At 39.4% G+C, this 20323-nt stretch overlaps 2 protein-coding genes across 2 annotated transcripts; both read right to left on the minus strand.

The window, feature by feature from the left end:
• Window positions 1-722: 722 nt before the first annotated feature.
• On the minus strand, window positions 723-1601 carry LOC142175165 (protein FAR1-RELATED SEQUENCE 5-like). The gene has a single exon (XM_075241744.1). The coding sequence runs from the start codon at window positions 1599-1601 to the stop codon at window positions 723-725; it is 879 nt and encodes a 292-aa protein (XP_075097845.1).
• Window positions 1602-15152: 13551 nt separating this feature from the next.
• On the minus strand, window positions 15153-18024 carry LOC142175166 (uncharacterized). The gene is made up of 7 exons (XM_075241745.1): window positions 17893-18024; window positions 17342-17706; window positions 17164-17231; window positions 16761-16857; window positions 16484-16655; window positions 15340-16441; window positions 15153-15247 (listed from the first exon to the last, which is right to left on the minus strand). Exons 1-7 carry the CDS (start codon window positions 18022-18024, stop codon window positions 15153-15155), a joined length of 2031 nt encoding a protein of 676 aa, XP_075097846.1.
• Between the last annotated feature and the right edge of the window lie 2299 nt (window positions 18025-20323).

Here is a 20323-nt window from a genome sequence, read left to right on the forward strand (position 1 = left end):
CTTGGACGTCCATGAGAAGCTAGTATCTAGGATCTCTTATATTTCTTCCTTTACCCTCACCCTCACCCTCACCCCCACCCTCACCCTCACCCTCACCCTCACCCACACCATCATGTGTATCTTCCAATTACCAATTTGGAACTATCATATGATTATCATCCCAATTCAAAAGGTCATGCTCCAATGTTCAAATGATGCTTAATATATCGCCTCATCACTTCAGTGTCCAATGCAATATCACAAACCCGTTTAAAATGCTTTAATAGTTCCCTGTACATCATGTATTCAGAAGTCATACGTGGGTAACCTCCAAGAAAGAAGCGTTTCAAGTGCGGACGAACAACATCTTTTCTCCACTTTCTCAATATATACCTCTAATTAACGTTTTTAATCCTCTCATGAGATAACACCTTAAGTATATGGCAGCATAGAATACCTCTTGTTTCAAATCACTTGTAGCTGCAACTTACATATTCGCCAATAGGTGTATATTCAACCGTGAATACAAATGGATCTCTAGTGTTAAAACTCCTGAACGAATAATCTGCGATAATGTAATACTCCACTCCAACTGTTGCTTGATAGTCTTCAGGGGTGCTAATTTCACAATGGTACAGTTTTCTTAACTGTACCTGAAAAAATTCAAACACTTCACGAGTATAACATGTTTGAAATTTTTCCTCCCATGCAAATTCAGATAAAAAATTTGGTTCAAAGCACCTTCACCTATATTCAGCTTCCAATTCTTTCTCGAACTTTGCTCTTATGGCTAACTCATATTGCGGAACAAATCGCTTCAAAGTGCTTTGGCGGGTGATGAATCCGTCAAAGAAAGCATGCATTCCTTCACTTCTTTGTGTGGACAACATCCCAGCCCAAAAGTGGTCATTTAGGTATACATGAACCCATTTCTCCTTCTCCAAATAAAGCTTATAAAACCAATCCCTTCCATCTAAGTTATATTTTTCAATATAAGCAGTCCATCGTCTCTCAAACTCAACAACATTAATGCTATCAATGACTAAAGCCTTAAATTCTGCCTTTGCAATCTTACCATCAAGAACTCCGCTTAACTTCGTAGGCAACTTTGCGAAAATGTTCCATATACAATATCTATGTACCGTATTTGGAATCAATGCATTGATGGCAGCCTTAATACTATCACATTGGTCAGTCATGATAGCTAATGGATGAACATTGTTTAGATCCCCAAGCCATGTAGATAGCACCATTTTGTAACTTGTTATATCCTCGTTAGACATTAGAGTACATCCCAAAAGTATGGACTGCCTATGTTGATTGACACCAACAAATAAAGAAAATGGCATATTGTATCGGTTCACAAGGTATGTGGTATCAAGGCATATTACATCATGGAACTCCTCATATGCAACCTTAGAGTGTGAATGAACCCATACGACATTATGAAGTCCACCAAAACTATCCACATTTACGGAGTAGTAAAATACGCTATCTTTTTGTTGCATGTCACGGAAGAACTTGAGTAATGATTGTGCATCCCCTTCTTGCAACTGAAGCTTTCTACTCTTCAAAATATAATTTCTACAGTCCTTTGGTGTTGTGACGACCCAGCCAATCATATCATGAGTTATCACTATGTTTCCTCCATTTATGCTTTGTATTGATTTGTATAATAGTTCTATATATGATTGGGTTGATTGGTTAGTGTTCAGAAAGGATTTGGTAAGATTTGAGGCACTTATTCTCTTTTGAAGAAGCTTAAGTTGGAAAAGTCAACTAGATGTTGACTTACATGTTAGAGGGCTCGGATGTGAGTTTTGATGGTTTGGTTAGCTTTGAGAGGTGATTTAGGACTTAGGAGCATGATCGGAATGAGTTTTGGAGGTCCGGAGTAGATTTAGGCTTGAATTGGCGAAAGTGGATTTTTGGCGATTTCCGGTTGGTAGGTGAGATTTTGATATAGGAGTTGGAATGGAATTCCGAGAGTTGTAGTAGTTCCATTGTGTCATTTGGGATGTGTGCAAAATTTCAGGTCATTCAGACGTGGTTTGGTTGGGTTTTTGATCAAAAGCGAAATTCAGAATATTTTAGAAACTTAGGCTTGAATCCGTTGTGTTTTGGTTGATTTAATGTAGTTTTAGGTGTTTTGAAGATTGATACAAGTTTGAATAAGGTTTTGGGATATTATGGTGCAATTGGTTGAGGTCCCGGGGGCCTCGGGGTGATTCCGGATGGTCGACGGGGAGTTTGAGGAATTGTTGCAGCTGTAGATTGTGCTGCTTGTGGTATTTCTGCACCTGTGGATTGGGGACTGCAGGTGCGATGCCGTATATGCAGAAGAGGAGTCGCAGAAGTGGAAGAAACCACAGAAGCGATTGTGGGACCGCATCTGCGAAGGCGCGACCATGGTCGTGGTAGGGGCAGAGTAGCTAGGGCAGCACCTGCAGATCCACCAGCTGCCCCAGTTCAGGATCAGGTCCCAGTTATGGATGCTCCAGCAGCACCAACTCAGGCACCAGTTATGCCCATTGTGATTCCGGGTCTTCAGGAGGCCTTGGCTCAAATCTTATCAGCTTGCACTGGCTTAGCTCAGGCGGTCTCAGCCACTACAGCCGCAGCTACTTCCCAGGCCAGGGGAGGCAATCAGACTCCCGCTGCTCACACACCTGAGTAGGTCGTGCAGGGACTTCAGACGCCGGGGGCACATCCAGCCTAGCCGGTTGTAGCTACTCAGGACTATGTAGTTCCTGCCATGCCGGAGGATAAGCAGCGTAGGTTGGAGAGGTTTGGTAGGCTACAGCCTCCGACCTTCAGTGGTGCAGAGGGCGAGGATGCCCAGGGTTTCTTAGATAAGTGCCAGAGGATGCTTCATACAGAGGGTATTCTGGAGACCTGCGGGGTCGCTTTCACTACTTATCAATTTTTTGGAGCTGCCTTCACTTGGTGGGAGGCTTTTGAGAGGCGTAGGCCTGTTGGTGCAACACCCCTTACCTAGCAGCAGTTCTCCTTTCTCTTTCTGGAGAAGTATGTGCCGCAGTCCCGCATAGATGAGCTGCGTAGTGAGTTTTAGTGGTTGCATCATGGAGATATGATTGTGATACAATATGATATGAGGTTATCCGAGTTAGCTCATCATGCTATTTGGTTGGTTCCGACAGACAGAGAGGATTAGGAGGTTTGTTGATGGCCTCACTTATCAGCTTCGTATTCTCATGACCAGGGAGAGGGTGATTGGTGCTACCTTTGAGGAGGTTGTAGACATTGCTCGGGAGATTGAGTATGTTCGTCGCCAAGAGCGCGAGGAGAGGGAGGCCAAGAAGCCTCGAAGATCTGGTAGTTACAGTGGTACTCCTTCGAGAGCTCAGTTTCAACACGATAGAGGCCGTCCATTCAGGCACACTCAGCCAGCTCGCCCAGGTTATTGTGGGCGTCATTGGGTCATGGTTCTCACAGTTCTCATCAGGGCCAGTCATCACTTAGTGCCCTTCCAGCTCAGAGTTCGTCCTGTGCCCTATCAGTTCAGGGCTCTGCTATGCCGAGTGCATCTACTAGTCACTCCGGTGCGAGGGGTTCCCTTCAGTCCCCTTCTCCAGCACCTGGGAGTTGTTATGAGTGTAGTGAGATGGGTCATATGTGGAGGCAGTGCCCTCGTCGTCTTGTGAGTTCATCTCAGTAGAGGGGTCAGTCATTGGCTTCAGCGCCAGTTTCTTCACCACCACCCGCCCAACCAGCTAGGGGTGGAGGTCAGTCAGCTAGGGATCGCCCCAGAGAGGGAGGTCGATCAGGTGGCAGTCAAGCCCATTTCTATACACTTCCAGGCAGACCTGATGTTATTGCTTCAGATGCTGTTATTACATGTATTATTTCAGTCTGCCACAGAGATGCCTCTGTATTATTCGATCCCGATTCCACCTTTTCATATGTGTCATCATAATTTGCTCATTATTTGGGTATGCCCCGTGAGTTTCTTGCTTCACATGTTCATGTATCTACCCCGGTAGGTGATACTGTTGTTGTAGACCGTATGTACCGGTTGTGTGTGGTGACAATTGGGGGTCTAGAGACCCATGTGGATCTTTTATTATTATATATAGTGGATTTCGATGTCATTTTGGGCATGGATTGGCTATCTCCATGTCGTGCTATTCTAGACTGTCATGCCAAGACAATCGCACTGGCTATACCGGGTACTATTCCCAGTAGAGTGATTTCATTCTTGAAAGCCCAGCGTATGGTTGGGAAGGGTTGTCTTTCGTATCTAGCCTTTGTGAGGAATGTCGGTGCTGAGAATCCTAATATTGATTCTGTTCCAGCAGTGAGGGACTTTCCCGATGTGTTTCCTGCAGACCTGTCGGGCATGCCACCAGACAGGGATATTGATTTTGGCATTGACCTGATGCCGGACACTCAGCCCATTTCTGTTCTGCCATATCGTATGGCACCAGCGGAGTTGAAGGAATTAACGGAGCAGCTTCAGGAACTCCTTGATAAGGGGTTCATTTGACCTAGTGTGTCACCTTAGGGTGCGCCGATTCTATTTGTGAAGAAGAAGGGTGTCACTATGAGGATGTACATTGATTATAGACAGTTGAACAAGGTAACAATTAAGAACAAGTATCCTTTGCATCACATTGATGATTTATTCGACCAACTTTAGGGAGCGAGTGTGTTCTCCAAGATTGATCTCCGTTCAGGTTATCACCAGTTAAAGATCAAGGACTCGGATATTCTTAATATAACTTTCAGGACCCGATATGGTCATTATGAGTTCTTGGTGATGTCTTTTGGGCTGACCAATACCCCAGCAGCGTTCATGCATTTGATGAACAGTGTATTTTGGCCTTAGCTCGACTCATTTGTCATAGTCTTCATTGATGATATTCTGGTATGTTCGCATAGTCAGGAGAAACACGCGGAGCATTTGAGAGTTGTGTTCAAAAATTGAGGGAGGAGAAGCTTTATGCAAAATTCTCCAAATGTGAGTTTTGGCTCAGTTTAGTGGCTTTCTTGGGGCACGTGGTGTCCAGCGAGGGTATTTAGGTTGATCCGAAGAAGATAGAGGCGGTTCAGAGTTGGCCCAGACCATCCTCAGCCACAGAGATTCACAGCTTTCTTGGTTTGGCGGGTTATTATCACCATTTTGTTCAGGGATTCTCATCTATCGCATCGTCCTTGACCAAGTTGACTCAGAAGGGTGCTTAATTTGTATGGTCGGACGAGTGTGAAGAGAGCTTTCTGAAGCTCAAGACAGCTTTGACCACAGTACCAGTGTTAGTTTTTACATCAGCTTCAGGTTCATATACCGTGTATTGTGATACTTCGAGAGTTGGTATTGGTTGTGTATTGATGTAGGAGGGTAGATTTATTGCTTATGCTTCTCGTCTGTTGAAGCCCTATGAGAAGAATTACCCCGTTCATGATTTGGAGTTGGCTGCCATAGTTCACGCGTTGAAGATTTGGAGGCATTACTTGTATGGTGTGTCTTGTGAGATGTTTACTGATCATCGTAGCCTCCAGCACTTGTTCAAATAGAAGGACCTCAATTTGATGCAGTGAAGATGGTTAGAGTTGCTAAAGGATTATGATATCACTATATTGTACCATCCGGAGAAGGCCAATGTGGTGGCCGATGCTTTGAACCGAAATGTAGTGAGTATGGGGAGTTTGGCATATATTCCAGTTGGGGAGAGACCTCTTGTGGTTGATGTTTAGGCCTTGGCCAATCGGTTCGTGAGATTAGATATTTTGGAGCCCAGTCGGGTATTAGCTTATGTGGTTTATCGATCTTCCTTATATGATCGCATCAGAGAGCGCCCGTATGATGATTTGCATTTTCTTGTCCTTAAGGACAGAGTTCAGCATGATGATGCCAGAGATGTGACCATTGGTGATAATAGGGTATTGAGGATGCATGGCCGGATTTGTGTGCCCAATGTGGATGGGCTTCGGGAGTTGATTCTGGAGGAGGCCCATAGCTTGCGATATTCCATTCATTTGGGTGCCACGAAGATGTATCAGGATCTAAGGCAGCACTATTGGTGGCGGAGAATGAAGAAAGACATTGTGGGATTTATAGCTCGATGTCTCAATTGTCAGCAGGTGAAATATGAGCATCAGAGACCAGGTGGCTTACTTAACCGGATGGATATTCCAGAGTGGAAGTGGGAGCAGATCATTATGGACTTTGTTGTTGGACTTCCACGTACTTTGAAGAAGTTTGATGCTATTTGGGTGATTGTGGATCGGCTGACCAAGTCCGCGCACTTCATTCCTGTATGTACTACCTATTCTTTAGAGCGGTTGGCAGAGATCTATATCTGGAGATTGTTCGTTTGCATGGTGTCCCAATTTCTATCATTTCAGATAGCGACACTTAGTTTACATCGCAGTTTTGGAGGTCTGCGCAGCGAGAGTTGGGTACTCAGGTTGAGTTGAGCACATCTTTTCACCCTCAGAGGGACGGGCAGTCCGAGCGCACTATTCAGATATTGGAGGACATTGTTGTGTGCTTGTGTCATTGATTTCGGAGGATCATGGGATCTGTTTCTACTGCTTGCAGAGTTTGCTTATAACATCAGCTACCAGTCGAGTATTCAGATGGCTCCATATGAGGCTTTGTATGGGAGGTGGTGTAGATCTTCAGTTGGTTGGTTTGAGCCCGGTGAGGCTAGGCTTTTGGGGACAGACTTGGTGCAGGATGCTTTGGAAAAGATGAAGGTGATTCAGGAGAGGCTTCGTACAGTGCAGTCGAGGCAAAAGAGTTATGCTGACAGGAAGGTTCGAGATGTGTCCTACATGGTTGGTGAGAAGGTTCTGTTGAAGGTTTCACCCGTGAAAGGTGTTATGAGATTTGGGAAGAAAGGTAAATTGAGTCCTCGGTTCATTGGGCCTTTTGAGGTGCTTCGGAGGATTGGGAGGTGGATTATGAGCTTGCTTTGCCACCCAACTTGTCAAGTGTGCATCCGATATTTCATATTTCTATGCTTCGGAAGTATATTGGGGATCTGTCTCATGTTCTGGATTTCAGCACGATTCAGTTGGATGGTGATTTTACCTATGATGTAGAGCTAATAGTTATTTTGGGTTGTCAGGTTTGAAAGTTGAGGTCAAAGGATATAGCTTTAGTGAAAGTGCAGTGGAGAGGTTGGCCTGTGAAGGAGGCTACCTAGGAGACCTAGCTGGAGATACGGAACAAATATCGTCATCTGTTTGAGGCTTCATGTATGTTTCTTGACTCGTTTGAGGATGAACGTTTGTTTAAGTTGGGGATGATGTGATGACCCGGCCAGTTGTCTCATGAGTTACCGCTCTATTTCCCCCATTTCTGCTTCTTATTGCTTTGTATAATGGTTCTATATGTGATCGGGTTGATTGGTTAGGGTTCAGAAAGGATTTGGTAAGGTTTGAGACACTTAGTCTCTTTTGAAGAAGCTTAAGTTAGAAAAGTCAACCGGATGTTAACAAACGTGTTAGAGGGCTCGGATGTGAGTTCTTATGGTTCGGTTAGCTTCAAGAGGTGATTTGGGACTTAGGAGCATGAACAGAATGAGTTTTGGAGGTTCGAAGTAGATTTAGGCTTGAATTGGCGAAAATAGATTTTTGGCAATTTTCGGTTGGTAGGTAAGATTTTGAAATAGGGGTCGGAATAGAATTTCGAAAGTTGTAATAGTTCCGTTGTGTCATTTGGGATGTGTGTGCAAAATTTCAGGTCATTCGGACGTGGTTTGGTTAGGTTTTTGATCAAAAGCGGAATTCGGAAAATTTTGAAAACTTAGGCTTGAATCCGATGTGCTTTGGTTGATTTAATGTTGTTAGAGGTGTTTTGAAGATTGGTACAAGTTTGAATAAGTTTTTGGGATATGTTGGTGCATTTGGTTAAGGTCCCGGGGGTCTCAAGGTGATTTCGGATGGTCGACGGGGAGTTTGAGGAATTGTTGCAGCTGCAGATTGTGCTGCTTCTGGTATTTCTGCACCTGCGGATTAGGGACCGCAGGTGCGACTCCGCATATGCGGAAGAGGAGTCGCAGAAGTGGAAGGAACCGCAGAAGTGGTTGTGAGACCGCATCTGCGAAGGCGCAAGTGCATTATAGTTCATCGCAAATGCGAAACATTAGGACTTAAGTAATTTCCGCAGAAGCGGTACCGCAGAAGCGGTAAATAGGGTCGTAGATGCGAAAATGCCTGGGCAGAAGGTATAAATTGTGTCATTCGCGATTTTGAGCCATTTTCACCATTTCTAATTCGGTTTGGAAGATAAGGAATCTACTAATGTAAAAATTATTAAATTCCGAGATGTGGGCCCAGGGGTCGGATTTTGATACTTTCGGGATTTGTGTCGTAGTTTGATTATTTTCACTTGGGCTTCGTTCCCTTAGCATATTTTGACGTCCTTGTTCTGATTTTGGATATATTCGACGCGAGTGGAGGCCGATTCGAGGGGCAAAGGCATCGCGAGTTAGAGATTTGATCGGTTCGAGGTGAGTAATGATTGTAAATGATGTTCTGAGGGTTTGAAACCCCGGATTTGCACATCGTAGTGCTATATTGAGGTAACGCACATGCTTTATGACAAATGTGGGGTCGTGCACTATTGGGGATTGTGACTTGGTCCATCCCGCATGATTATTTTACCGCGTATTTGATTGAAATCTATTTGCTATCATCATGATTTGGGCTGGATGTCATATTTGGGCCTTGTGCCAATTATTTGAACCCTTCGGGGATTTTTATTAATATTTCCTCATTGTTTTGACTTTATACTTGAACTCAGTCGTAATATATTTCACTATTTTCATACTCAGCCATTGTTTACTATGTTTTAACACTTAAATGATCTTTTAAATAATTTTTTGGGCTGAGAATCGTGTTTTACTATTGCCCGAGTGGCTTGTGAGGATTTTGACTGAGTAAGGCCGAGGGCCTATGTTGTGAGGAAACATTTGATGTTGATTATGAGGCCGAGGGCCTGAGATATGTATGCCACAAGGTGACTTGATTGATATGAGACTGAGAGCCTAGTGATGATGCCTCGAGATGGCTTGATATTGCGCTTAGGTTGTAAGGGGCCCCTCCAGGAGTCTGCACACCCCTAGTGAGCGCAGGTACCCATTGTGATGTGAGATTGAGCCCGAGGGGCTGATGTTGTTCCGAGATGTTTCCCGAGGGGCGAATTTGTTGATACTGTGCCCGAGGGGCGGACCTTTATGTGTTTACCTTGTCTTAATTGCATGTCAATTACCTGCTTAATTGTTGAAAAAGGCTTTTCATGAAGTTGAATTTGAGTTAAAGGATTTTTACCTATCTTTCACTGGTTTACTGCTTCATTATAGCATGTCTTGTGCCTTACGTGATTTCCTGCTTTCGGTCTTTATTTATGATTATTACTCACTGAGTTGGAGTACTCACTTTACTCCTTGCACCCTGTGTGCAGATACAGCCGCATCTGGTCCCGCTCCCAAGTGCTGATCATTTTTGGCTCAGGCGGATTCGAGGAGTCTATAGGTAGTTGTTGGCGTTCGCAGCCCAGAGCTCTTCCCTATCTTATTTCGTCATGTTCTTAGTTTTCTGTATTAAACTCTGTAATTTGATTTGAAGTATTCCGTATTGTTAGATGCTCATGACTAGTGACACCCCGGTAACGGGCTGTGTTGGATTTTATTTTCGCAAACTGTAATGTTCACTACTTACTGTTGGATTATTTATTACGTTTTAGACTTAAATTCTTATGGTTTAATTGCTTAAAACTGAAATGGGAAAGTGTCAGCTGGTCTTGTCTTCACGAGAGGCGCCATTACGACCGGGTCCGGGTTTAGGGTCGTGACAGGTGTACCACCCAGATTTTCGGGGCCACCAGCAAGTACTTCAGCGACTCTTATATTTTTTAGGGTCTTAAGCCAGTAATATCTTTGGCTGCAAGAGGTCTCTTAAGAGACTTACTAAGCGATCTGTGTCCAGCCATCAATCGCGATAGTACTGGTTCCAAGTGATGATTATGTTTTTTAACCACCTTTGAAAAACGCCATGAACCATTCTCCTCCAAAATTTCATTTATTCTAGCACGGCAGTTCCTCCTCTTGGTAACATGCTTATTCCTTGGTTTCCTAGACCTGTCACAACCATATTGCACATACCTAACAATATCACCACCTTTTTTGTTTGATATTCTTTTGACAATGCAAAACCCCAATAATCTTGCATGTTCTTTGTAAAAATCAAACGTAACATCCTTACTACTGAACTGCATCCCAGTAATTGGACCAATTATGAGATCTTCTTCATTGAACTCATTAGGCATTTTCCTGTCCTCCCAACTTCTCCCTCTTCCTCTAAATAATAGTCGTCGTCGTCGTCATCATCAGCAGCAGCAGCAGCATCGTCAACATGATTTTCTCCATCATTGAAGTTGTCGTCTGAATCAATGTCGATCGATTCATCTTCATTCATCAAACTGTCGTCTGAATTCAACCTCAATGATATGTGTAATGCATTCCTTAGTTGCTCTGACCTAGTTTCTAGGTTGTTATTCGGGTTTAATTGCTCCAAACTAGTTTCTAGGTTAGCATTCATGTTTAGGTTAATGGAAGGGTGGTGAATTATGTGTTTAATGAAAGCTCTCTTAACATAAGTATATGATATGACAAGGAATAACGTATAAATGAAAGAAAAAACAATATTATGTATACATAATAGACTTTTGATCTTCCCATCCGTATAAATTGCATTTAAAAAAAATACGTAATTGTATTTAAAAAAATATGTAATTGTATTTAAAAAAGAAGTAATGAGCGTATATACGAAGGCTGCCATCCGTATATATGAATGCTTTTTATCTTCTCATGCATGAGAGAATGATGATTTATGGGATCAATATTTTGGAATAATTAAAATTTATTAACTAATTTTGAAGGGAAAAATAATTATTAAGTCAAATGTGAAAATAAGGACTTTACTAATATTTTACGAGTGTGGTAGTTGTTGGGCCACAACGAGTTTGGCCGAACAGCAGCACTCATAGAAAAATGGTAGTAATTGTTCATGTTGCGCCAACCAATGTATTAGAGGACAAAATGAAGGAACTTCGAGAGTCAACAACTTAATAAAACAGTGTAATAGTAATAAACAAATAGTATTACTGAAATAACGTATTTTGTGGGTTGGTAAAGAGACTTGAGGTTTAGGACATTTAGCAAAGCCAAATGCCATTACAGCAGTCAGCTGCTGTCCTATTTATACTAAAACAAATTTATTTGGATAATGTTAAGGGTGAAGATCACTTTTAGATGGTAGCAGAAATTATTTATATTTGATAGCTGAAAAAATATAATTTTTTATATATAACATACAAAAATATATACATATACAAAAATTATATAAAAAAATATATTTTTTCGACTATTATTTTGAGAGCAGTTGTACAATATCATTTTTCCTAATATTAAATGTTTAAATGAGTTTATATTGATAATCTAGATAGTCACTATGTTTCGATAAATTCCAAACATGCTCATACTCGTATTTACATTAATAGCCTGTTTGATCAAGTTTTTTTTTCGGCCAAAAGTACTTTTTCTTTGCCAAAAGTACTTTTGGCCAAAAATTGAGGTGTTTGGCTAAGCTTTTGGAAGGAAAAAAAAAGTGCTTTTCAGGAGAAGCAAAATCAGTTTTGGAGAAGTAGAAAAAATAGTTTCTCTCCAAAAGCACTTTTTTGAGAAGCACTTTTGAGAAAAATACACTTAGAAGCAGTTTTTAAAGCTTGGCCAAACACTAATTGCTGCTCAGAAGTGTTTTTCAAACTAATTAGCCAAACACAAACTGCTTTTCACCAAAAACACTTCTCAAAATAAGCTAATTTTTGCAGCTTGGCCAAACGGGCTATAACCCAATGAGTACAAGATATATATTTTGTACATAAGCTAAACACGTTATATGGGTAACTATGTTCCCATCTCTATGCTGTTAATGTATGTAACCTAAATTCTTTTTCAGATCAGTTGAAAATTCTAACCATTTGTAACATGTTACTTATTCTTTTTAGAAACGACCAAAGATAGTTACCTCTAATTAAGTATTTATGAATAATTTGATAGCATAAAAGTTATGCATACTATTGAATTAAACTTATCTAGAAACATTATTGGGAGTGGATACACCAGAGAGAATCTACAAATCTAACATTGGTGTCTCCTTATATCTTCGAAAATCTTATTGCTGATCATTGATTGACGAGAAGTTGGTAGCATTATATATTTTTAGACAATGATTAGGCTAGAATTCGAATAACATTTGCCTTTTGATTGATTGAGGTTAGGTTCGTTTAAAAAACGACAAATATTTTGAAATAATTATTTTTAATAATTTGATGAGTACAAAGGAACAAAGAGAGTGTGTGATTCCTATAAAGAAATGTTATTAATGATAACTTAAAAATATTAAAGTTAAAAATTTACTAAATATGAAAAAGGAATAACATTCTATTTTAAACAACCTAAAAGGAAATTAAAACATTGTCACGCTGAAGTAGAAAATAGTCTATTTTAAGAAGTATTTAAGAAGTATGGATAGTATCCGTTCACTCTTAATCAGAAGTATCGAGTTCAAGTTTTACAACAACAACAAATTTAATGTAATTCCAGAAGTGAAGTCTAGGGAGGGTAGAGTATAGGTAGCCTTACTCTTCTTTCCGGAGGTTGAGTGACTAATTCCGATAAAATATATACAAATCTAAATCAATCGAGATGCCATATATATTATTGAATATCAAGTGAAATTAAAAGAAAAAAGTGACAAGTCACAGCCGGCATAAAATTTAAAATGACAAAAATAACCCGGATGTCATATCGATGGTATGTTGGCTCGAAAAGCACACTTGGTTAGAAGTTACCAGAACACTTCCAATAAAAAATAATCATTAACATTAATCATCAGTCATTTCCAGAAGCCTTTGGATGAATAAAATGGCAAAAATGGCCATCCAAAAATAAGATTCATGTGGTATTCCTTCCAAAGCAGTCAAAATCTCCTCCTTTTGTCAAACAACTTTTTCTGTGGTAAATTTTAGGGTAAGATAAGGGTATTTTAGTATTTTCGAGTTTTAAGTAGGATTGAGAACAATTCTTTCTCGTGCTTCTCCATGTCAGTCAGCTTTGTTTGACAATCTTTATTTGCTAATATCCAAATTAGCATAATTATTACCGTTGCTAAATTATTTCCAAAAAAAAAAAAAAAACACTAAGTAAAAAGACATGGTGAGGTTAGATGATATTCTCCATGGCTCACATTGGTGGAATGGTGCACAAAGATGGAGTTAGAGTTTAAAGTTTAAGAATTCAGTTTTTTTAGGTTTTTTAAAGCTTTTAAGTATTGAATTAATAATTTATATATATATAATGAATTTTCTTTAAAAACAAATATAAAATTCAAAAAAAAGTTACTAGATTTGATCGAACTCGTAACCTAAATACTAATTTGGTCCCTAATGGTCAAGGATGGAGTATTTATACGAGAAAAAAAAAATTAAAAACAATCAGTATCAAGCAGAGTGGCATTAGCCATTAGGTGATGATTCTTGCATGGCTCACAATGTCTGCGCATGGGGCACAGTCCACTTATATCATGCCCAACCATTAGACATTTCTACATTTTTTTAGTTTCTTGCTTTGAGTTGGTATGAACGAAGATTGAATAGCATTTCCTGTCATTATAGGACTTCAATTTATCAACAAATATTGTAATTGAGTGGTAAGTATTTCTCTGTCTTTAATCAGAAGATTTTAGTTCCAGTCCTAAAATGTAGTAATATTTGATAGGGAGGGCTTTATTCCTCTAATAACAACAACAATAACAAACTCAATTTAATCTCGTAAGTGAGGTTTGGGGAGAATAGTATGGACGCAGACTTTATACCTACCTTACAAAGATAGAGAGGTTGTTTTCGATAAACTCTCGGCTCAAAAAACAGTAAAAATAAAACAACAAACAATAGTAATAACAATGCAATATGATTGGCCTTAGTTTTCAGCACGAATTCGAAATTGATCAAACACCGAACGTCGAACACCAAAGGAAAAACTAAAAAAATTGGGCGTCAATTTGCAGAAAACATCCAGACATATCCGAGATTAGGCAGGCTCTATTTTTTCTGTATGGGTCAAATTTTGGACAAAGGGGGATATATGATTATATTTGTTAAATGGAGAGAACCTCCATAATTGCAGAGGATTTCTCAGAAGAAGCTAAGAGAGAAATGGAAATTGTACTGTTCCATTCATTTTTGATGATTTACAAATGAGGGATATACACGGTTATATACTACTCCTAACTAACTTAACTTACAGCTATCATTACACTGTTGGATAGCTGGCTAACTACTTGGCTAACTACTCAACTAACCACTAACTACTTACTTAACACCCTCCCTCAAGCTGATGGTTTGAAGATATCCTTCAAGCCCAGCTTGGACACTAGGTGATCATGTTGCAATCTTCCTAAATCTTGGTAAGGAGATCAGCTTGCTGCTCTTTTATGGGAATGTGATGAGTTCTTACTGCACCTTGTATGATTTTCTCTCGTACAAAATGACAGTCAATGTCTATGTGTTTAGTCCTCTCGTGAAAGATGGGGTTAGCTGCAATTTGGATTGCAGCTGTGCTGTCACAAAAGAGATCAACTGGTAGACTTACATCAACCTCTAGCTCTTTGAAGAGTCCTGTGAGCCAGGTTATTTCAGCAACCGTGGATGCCATACTTCTGAATTCAGCTTCAGCAGAGCTTCTTGCAACTATGTCTTGTTTCTTAGACTTTCATGAGATCAAGGCATTCTTAAACTTAACTAGGTACCCTATTACTGATTTCCTATTCTATAAGCATCCACCCCAGTCTGAGTCACAATATGCTCTTAGTTTATCTGAGCCTTCTGAAGGCATTAGTAAGCCAAGACCTGGAGAAGTCTTGACATATTTCACAACTCTAAGAGAAGCTTCCCAGTGAGATTGCTTAGGCTTATGCATATACTGACTTAATGTCTATATTGAAGCACTTCTTTTTACACTATTTCGGAAACCCAAGGACTCAATCGTATGGATATGTAAAATACAGGATTTCCAATCCTAGCAGGAAAGGGAGGGAAACGGATACTCAATTTAAAGTGAGTAAACAGAATTCCATACTCGATCTCATAGATACATATAGAATTCTGCAGAAAGTCGTATTCGATGAAAGTCGTATGTACGGCTTGGAGGGAAATCTTTCATATCTTTCGAGATCCACCCTACAATATGGGGTAAAAAAGCCAAACAAATGGTATATCAATCCTAGTCATTGTAAGATATAATAGCATCCCTACTAGTCTTTGGTATGAACCTATATCTTCAATTAGTTTATCTTCACACTCTGAGGCTCCTACAGCAGTGTCATACTCTATAGATGTAAGCTTCAAATTGGACTCAAGAGGTGTTCCTGCAGGTTTAGCACCGGCAAGTCCCATCTCAGATATCAACTCCAAAGCATACTTCCTTTGGCTCATAATGATTCTATCTTTTGATCTTGCAACTTCTATTCCCAGAAAGAACTTAAGTTCTCCTAGGTCCTTCATTTTGAACTTGAGCTTTAGATCATTTCTAGTCTGAGTTATCAGACCTAGACTGCTTCCACTTATTATCAAGTCATCTACATACACTAACACAACAACCAACTCAGCTTGAACCTTCTTTGTGAAGAGAGAATAGTCAAAATAACTTTGAATGAAGCCCAACTGTACTAAGGCATCAGTCAGCTTCCTATTCCACTGCTTGGGTGCTTGTTTTAGGCCATACAGAGATCTATAAAGTTTGCAAACCTTGTGAGAGGACGCTTCCTGGCTTGCAAACCCTTGTGGCACATCCATGTAAACCTCTTCTAGGAGTTCACCATGCAAGAAGGCATTGAGAACATCCATTTGGAAAAGAGACCGCTGTTTGGCTGCAGCAACTGCAATGACTGATCTTACAATTACCATTTTTGCTACAGGAGAGAAAGTTTCAGTGTAGTCAAGCCCTTCCTTTTGACTGTAATCTTTAGCCACCAACCTAGCTTTGTATCTCTCAACTTCACCTGATGATGTATACTTCACTTTGAACACCCATTTACAACCAATAGGAACCTTTCGAGTAGGCAACTCCACTATAGACCATGTGTGATTTTCCTCTAAGGCTGAGATTTCAGCTTTTATAGCCTCAATCCATTTAGGATCCTTGACAGCTTCAGCATATGACTGTGGTTCTACAACTGCAGAGTAGGAGGATAGAGCTTTGGCATAGGAGTCAGAGATATTCTCATAACTAACACATGCTGAAAGAGGATAAGAACAATTGGCTTTGCCTTGAGAAAGAGTAACATAATCTTTTAGCCATATAGGGGGTTTACTGGTTCTCCCAGATCTTCTAGGATGTGAGGCTTCTATCAACTGATCATTTGAGGTAGATAACTAAGAAATAGGCTGATCAAGAGTGAGATCAGTTGGTAATACTGGTTCAGGTTCAACAGGTACTTGTGTTGGCTGGTCTATGCTATGATGAGAAGGTGAAGTAGAAATAGGAGAAGATAGAGAAAAAGGTGTATGAGGAGAATAAGAGATTAAAGATGGTGAAAAATAGGATATAGAGACATCATTAGGCAATAAGACTTGAGGAATGTCAATTCTAGGAAACAAGGAGAGTAGAGGAGTTGAATGTTGGAAGGAAAAAATATTTTCTTTGAACATAACATCTCTACTTACTAAGAACTCCTTGGTATGAATGTTGTACATTCTGTATCCCTTTTGAGTCATAGAATATCTAAGGAAAATTACAGGCGAGGCTCTAGGTGAGAATTTGTCACCTCTTTTTACATCAGTTACATAACCTAGACAACCAAAAACTCTCATATGGTCTAAAGAAGGTGAATGATCAAACAGTAGTTCAAATGGAGTTCTACCCTGCAATACTTGTGTTGGTAGTCTGCTCATAATTTAGACTGTAGTTAATACACATTCCTCCCAGAATCTCAGTGGATCACTTGCTTGAAATCTCAGTTCCCTGGCCACATTGACGATGTGTCTATGTTTTCTCTCAGCTACTCAATTTTGTTGTGGAGTATAGACACAGGAACTTTGATGAACAATCCCCAAAGACTACAGTAGTTCTGTCATTTGAGAGTTAAAAAACTCACATGCATTATCCGTTCTTAGGAAATTTACAGTACAGGAGTGAACATTCTTGATCATTATGAAAAACTGTCTGATGACAATAATTACTTCAGCTTTACAAGGAAACAAGAAAACCCAAGTAAACTTGGAATGATCATCTACTAGTGTGAGAAAATATTTCTTTCCATCATGAGTAGGTACTCTATAAGGCCCCCAAACATCAGCATGAAGTAAGTGAAACATGCAGTTGCCACAGAGGTGCTAAGAGGAAATGGAAGCCTTATTTTCTTAGCAATAGGACAGACAATACATTGCTTAGTGTCACTATTACACTTCAAATGCTGAAAACATTTTAACTTTCCAAGAACATCAAGTGGCACATGACCTAATCTCCTATGCCATAGAGATACACTTGAACTATCATACTTTATTGTATTTACAAAAGATCTTCCAGAATCCAAGTTGTTATTTCCTCCTCCATTTGTTTGATATTTGTTACCTGAGATGTAAATGTAAAGGCCTTCATCTTCTTTACCAATCCCCCTCACTCTCTCATTGAAAAGGTCCTGGAAAAGACAGAAGTCAGGATAGAACAAAGCCAAGCATCTAAGTTCCTTTGTTAATTTTGAAACAGACAGAAGGTTATATTTGAAGTCTGGTATGTGCAACACATTTGTAATTTTCTGTCATTGTAGCACACTCGTAGATCCTGTATGTTTTACACTTGCTATCTTTCATGTAGGTAGATGAACCTTTCCAATACTAGTTTCATCAGCACTTCTAGATTCCTCTAAAATTTTGAGACTTTTTACCATGTGATTGGAGGCACCTGTATCAACTATCCACCTAACCTCAACTTCAGTAGCTACAGAAGATGGAGCCATACCTGCTGACATAGCATTACTTGATGGATCACTTTGAGTTGAAGATGTGATGCTGGACTTGCCCAAGAGATGCAAGATCTGATTGTATTGATCAACTATGAACTGAGGCACTCCTGCAATCACTCCTTGACCACCCTGACTAGTTGAATCAAAATTATTCTGCTAAGTCCTGCTAGGTTAGCTGCAGCCTCAAAGCTTCCACTGTTGAGGCCATTATTGGTTAGATGCCCTGTGTATTGAGTAGCATTATTGGGTCCAGCCTTTCTTTTCTGCTTGAATTCTGCAGAATAGCCATGAAGTTTGTAGCAAATATCCCTTGTGTGACTTTTGTATTTGCAGTAGTCACAAAACAAATTATTCCTTTTAGGTTTGTAGTTACTTGAACCTTGAGAGTTTCCTTTTCCACTAAACATAGCTATTCCTTTATTTGCTAAAGAGGTTTGAGCAAAATTAACCACATTTCTTCTATTTTATTATGCTATTATTATAGAATAGGCTTTGTTTATAGTTGGAGTAGGACTCATCATCATAATCTGATTACTAGATTGTGAGTAAGTCTCATTTTAACACATCAAAAACTACAGCAACATGTGGTTACCAAAATGTTCTGCATACCTCTTCGATTCCTCAAAACCACATCCAGGGCAAGGCATCAGTGCATCAAACTCTACCTAAAGTTCTTTTAGCTTAGCAAAGTATACTAACACAGAGGAGATGCCTTGAGACAAAGTAGCAATTTGTCTGTGCAAAAACAGGATTCTAGATCCATTAACCTTGTTAAAGCTCTCTCTAAGATCATCCTACACTTTCTGTGCACTAGTTGCATACACCATGCCACTAACGGATTTCATGATCCATGACAAAACTATGGCATTACATTTTCCCTACAATTTATGTAAAGCAGGAAGAAATTTGTCTTTAGTGTATCTACCATCAACAAATCCTAATTTACTCTTGCCTAATAGACTGATACACATAGAGCTGCTCTACATAGCATAGTTCTCATGTCCAGTTAGTTTGATTGAGATGAGAGAGCTACCTGGAGTATCAAAAGGCTGGAGAAAAAAAGGATGATGTTGATCGATCACCATATCACCCACATGACTTGGATTTGCCACTGGAGTTGCATCAGTAGTAATGTCTTCAACTCCTGTGTCTGAGCTAGCACTAATACCTCCGATCGCCGTTGAAGAATGAAGAGAAATAGAGTTTAAGAGTTGTATAAAGCAATTACACAAAGACGAAGAAATTATACCTAATTGCTCAAAGACGATTCAACCTAGAGAGGAATGAATCAAAGCAATTACACAGATTTCTGATGAGTTTTGAAACTCAGATCAAATTCGAGCAGTCTGTATGAATCGAACGTCTTTACGGGATCTGATATTTGTTAAATGGAGAGAACCTCCATAATTGCAGAGGATTTCTCAGAAGAAGCTAAGAGAGAAATGGAAATTGTACTGTTCCATTCATTTTTGATGATTTACAAATGAGGGATATACACGGTTATATACTACTCCTAACTAACTTAACTTACAGGTGTCCTTACACTGTTGGACAGCTGGTTAACTACTTGGCTAACTACTCAACTAACCACTAACTACTTTTTTAACAATATTAAATGAAACTAAGGCCATTTTAAATTTAAATGACGACCCTTTTGTTTTTGGCATTTCATATTTGTTGGAAAAGGTATATGTTATTTAGACATCTTTCTCAAACTTCTCTATAAACTTGTCATTTAAATTTGGCATTATATCTTGCTCCATATATAATACTTTCTCTATTTCAATCTGTTTGAACCCATTTGATTTGGCGCTCAGTTTAAGGGGAAAATGACTTTCGAAACTCTTAATCTAACATAATCCAAGATATTTGTTTTTTTATAAAGTTATCAAACTTTCATCATTTGAAAACTATTAATTTGATATTGTCATTCACGTTTAACCCTTTACCAAGTGCCAACATAACTTGTTGGGAAATTTGATATGAAACTTGTTTCCAAATGCCTTTTGGGAATATAGCCATGCGTTAAGCTAGTTTTATTGTCACTAATAATATGGAAGATCAGAAAGCAACGGTATGGGCTAAAAACTACCAACTTTACTATTTAGGGTTTTGTGACCCATGTACCCTTAAAAATAGAAATATATGTAGTTATAGAGGGGATTGGACACTCATTGTAAAGAATAATACAGTAAGGTTATATTTGCTTGTTGTTGGGATCAAATAGTAATTTTCCTAACATTTTCATATATCTATTTTTTTTCATTTCTACCTTTACCTATCAATTTCAAAT

Source organism: Nicotiana tabacum, chromosome 21, assembly GCF_000715075.1.
Source record: "Nicotiana tabacum cultivar K326 chromosome 21, ASM71507v2, whole genome shotgun sequence".
Lineage (NCBI taxonomy): Eukaryota > Viridiplantae > Streptophyta > Magnoliopsida > Solanales > Solanaceae > Nicotiana > Nicotiana tabacum.

What these genes read in the sequence shown, in the direction of transcription:
- LOC142175165 (XM_075241744.1), bottom strand. Translation starts at nt 1,601, where the DNA reads ATGATTGGCTGGGTCGTCACAACACCAAAGGACTGTAGAAATTATATT.
- LOC142175166 (XM_075241745.1), bottom strand. Translation starts at nt 18,024, where the DNA reads ATGGCTCCATCTTCTGTAGCTACTGAAGTTGAGGTTAGGTGGATAGTT. An exon ending in CCTAAGAACGGATAATGCAT is followed by an intron (nt 16,858 to 17,163) that starts GTGAGTTTTTTA and finishes TTGGTTGTCTAG; the next exon opens with GTTATGTAACTGATGTAAAA. An exon ending in TACCTGTTGAACCTGAACCA is followed by an intron (nt 16,442 to 16,483) that starts GTATTACCAACT and finishes CCTATTTCTTAG; the next exon opens with TTATCTACCTCAAATGATCA.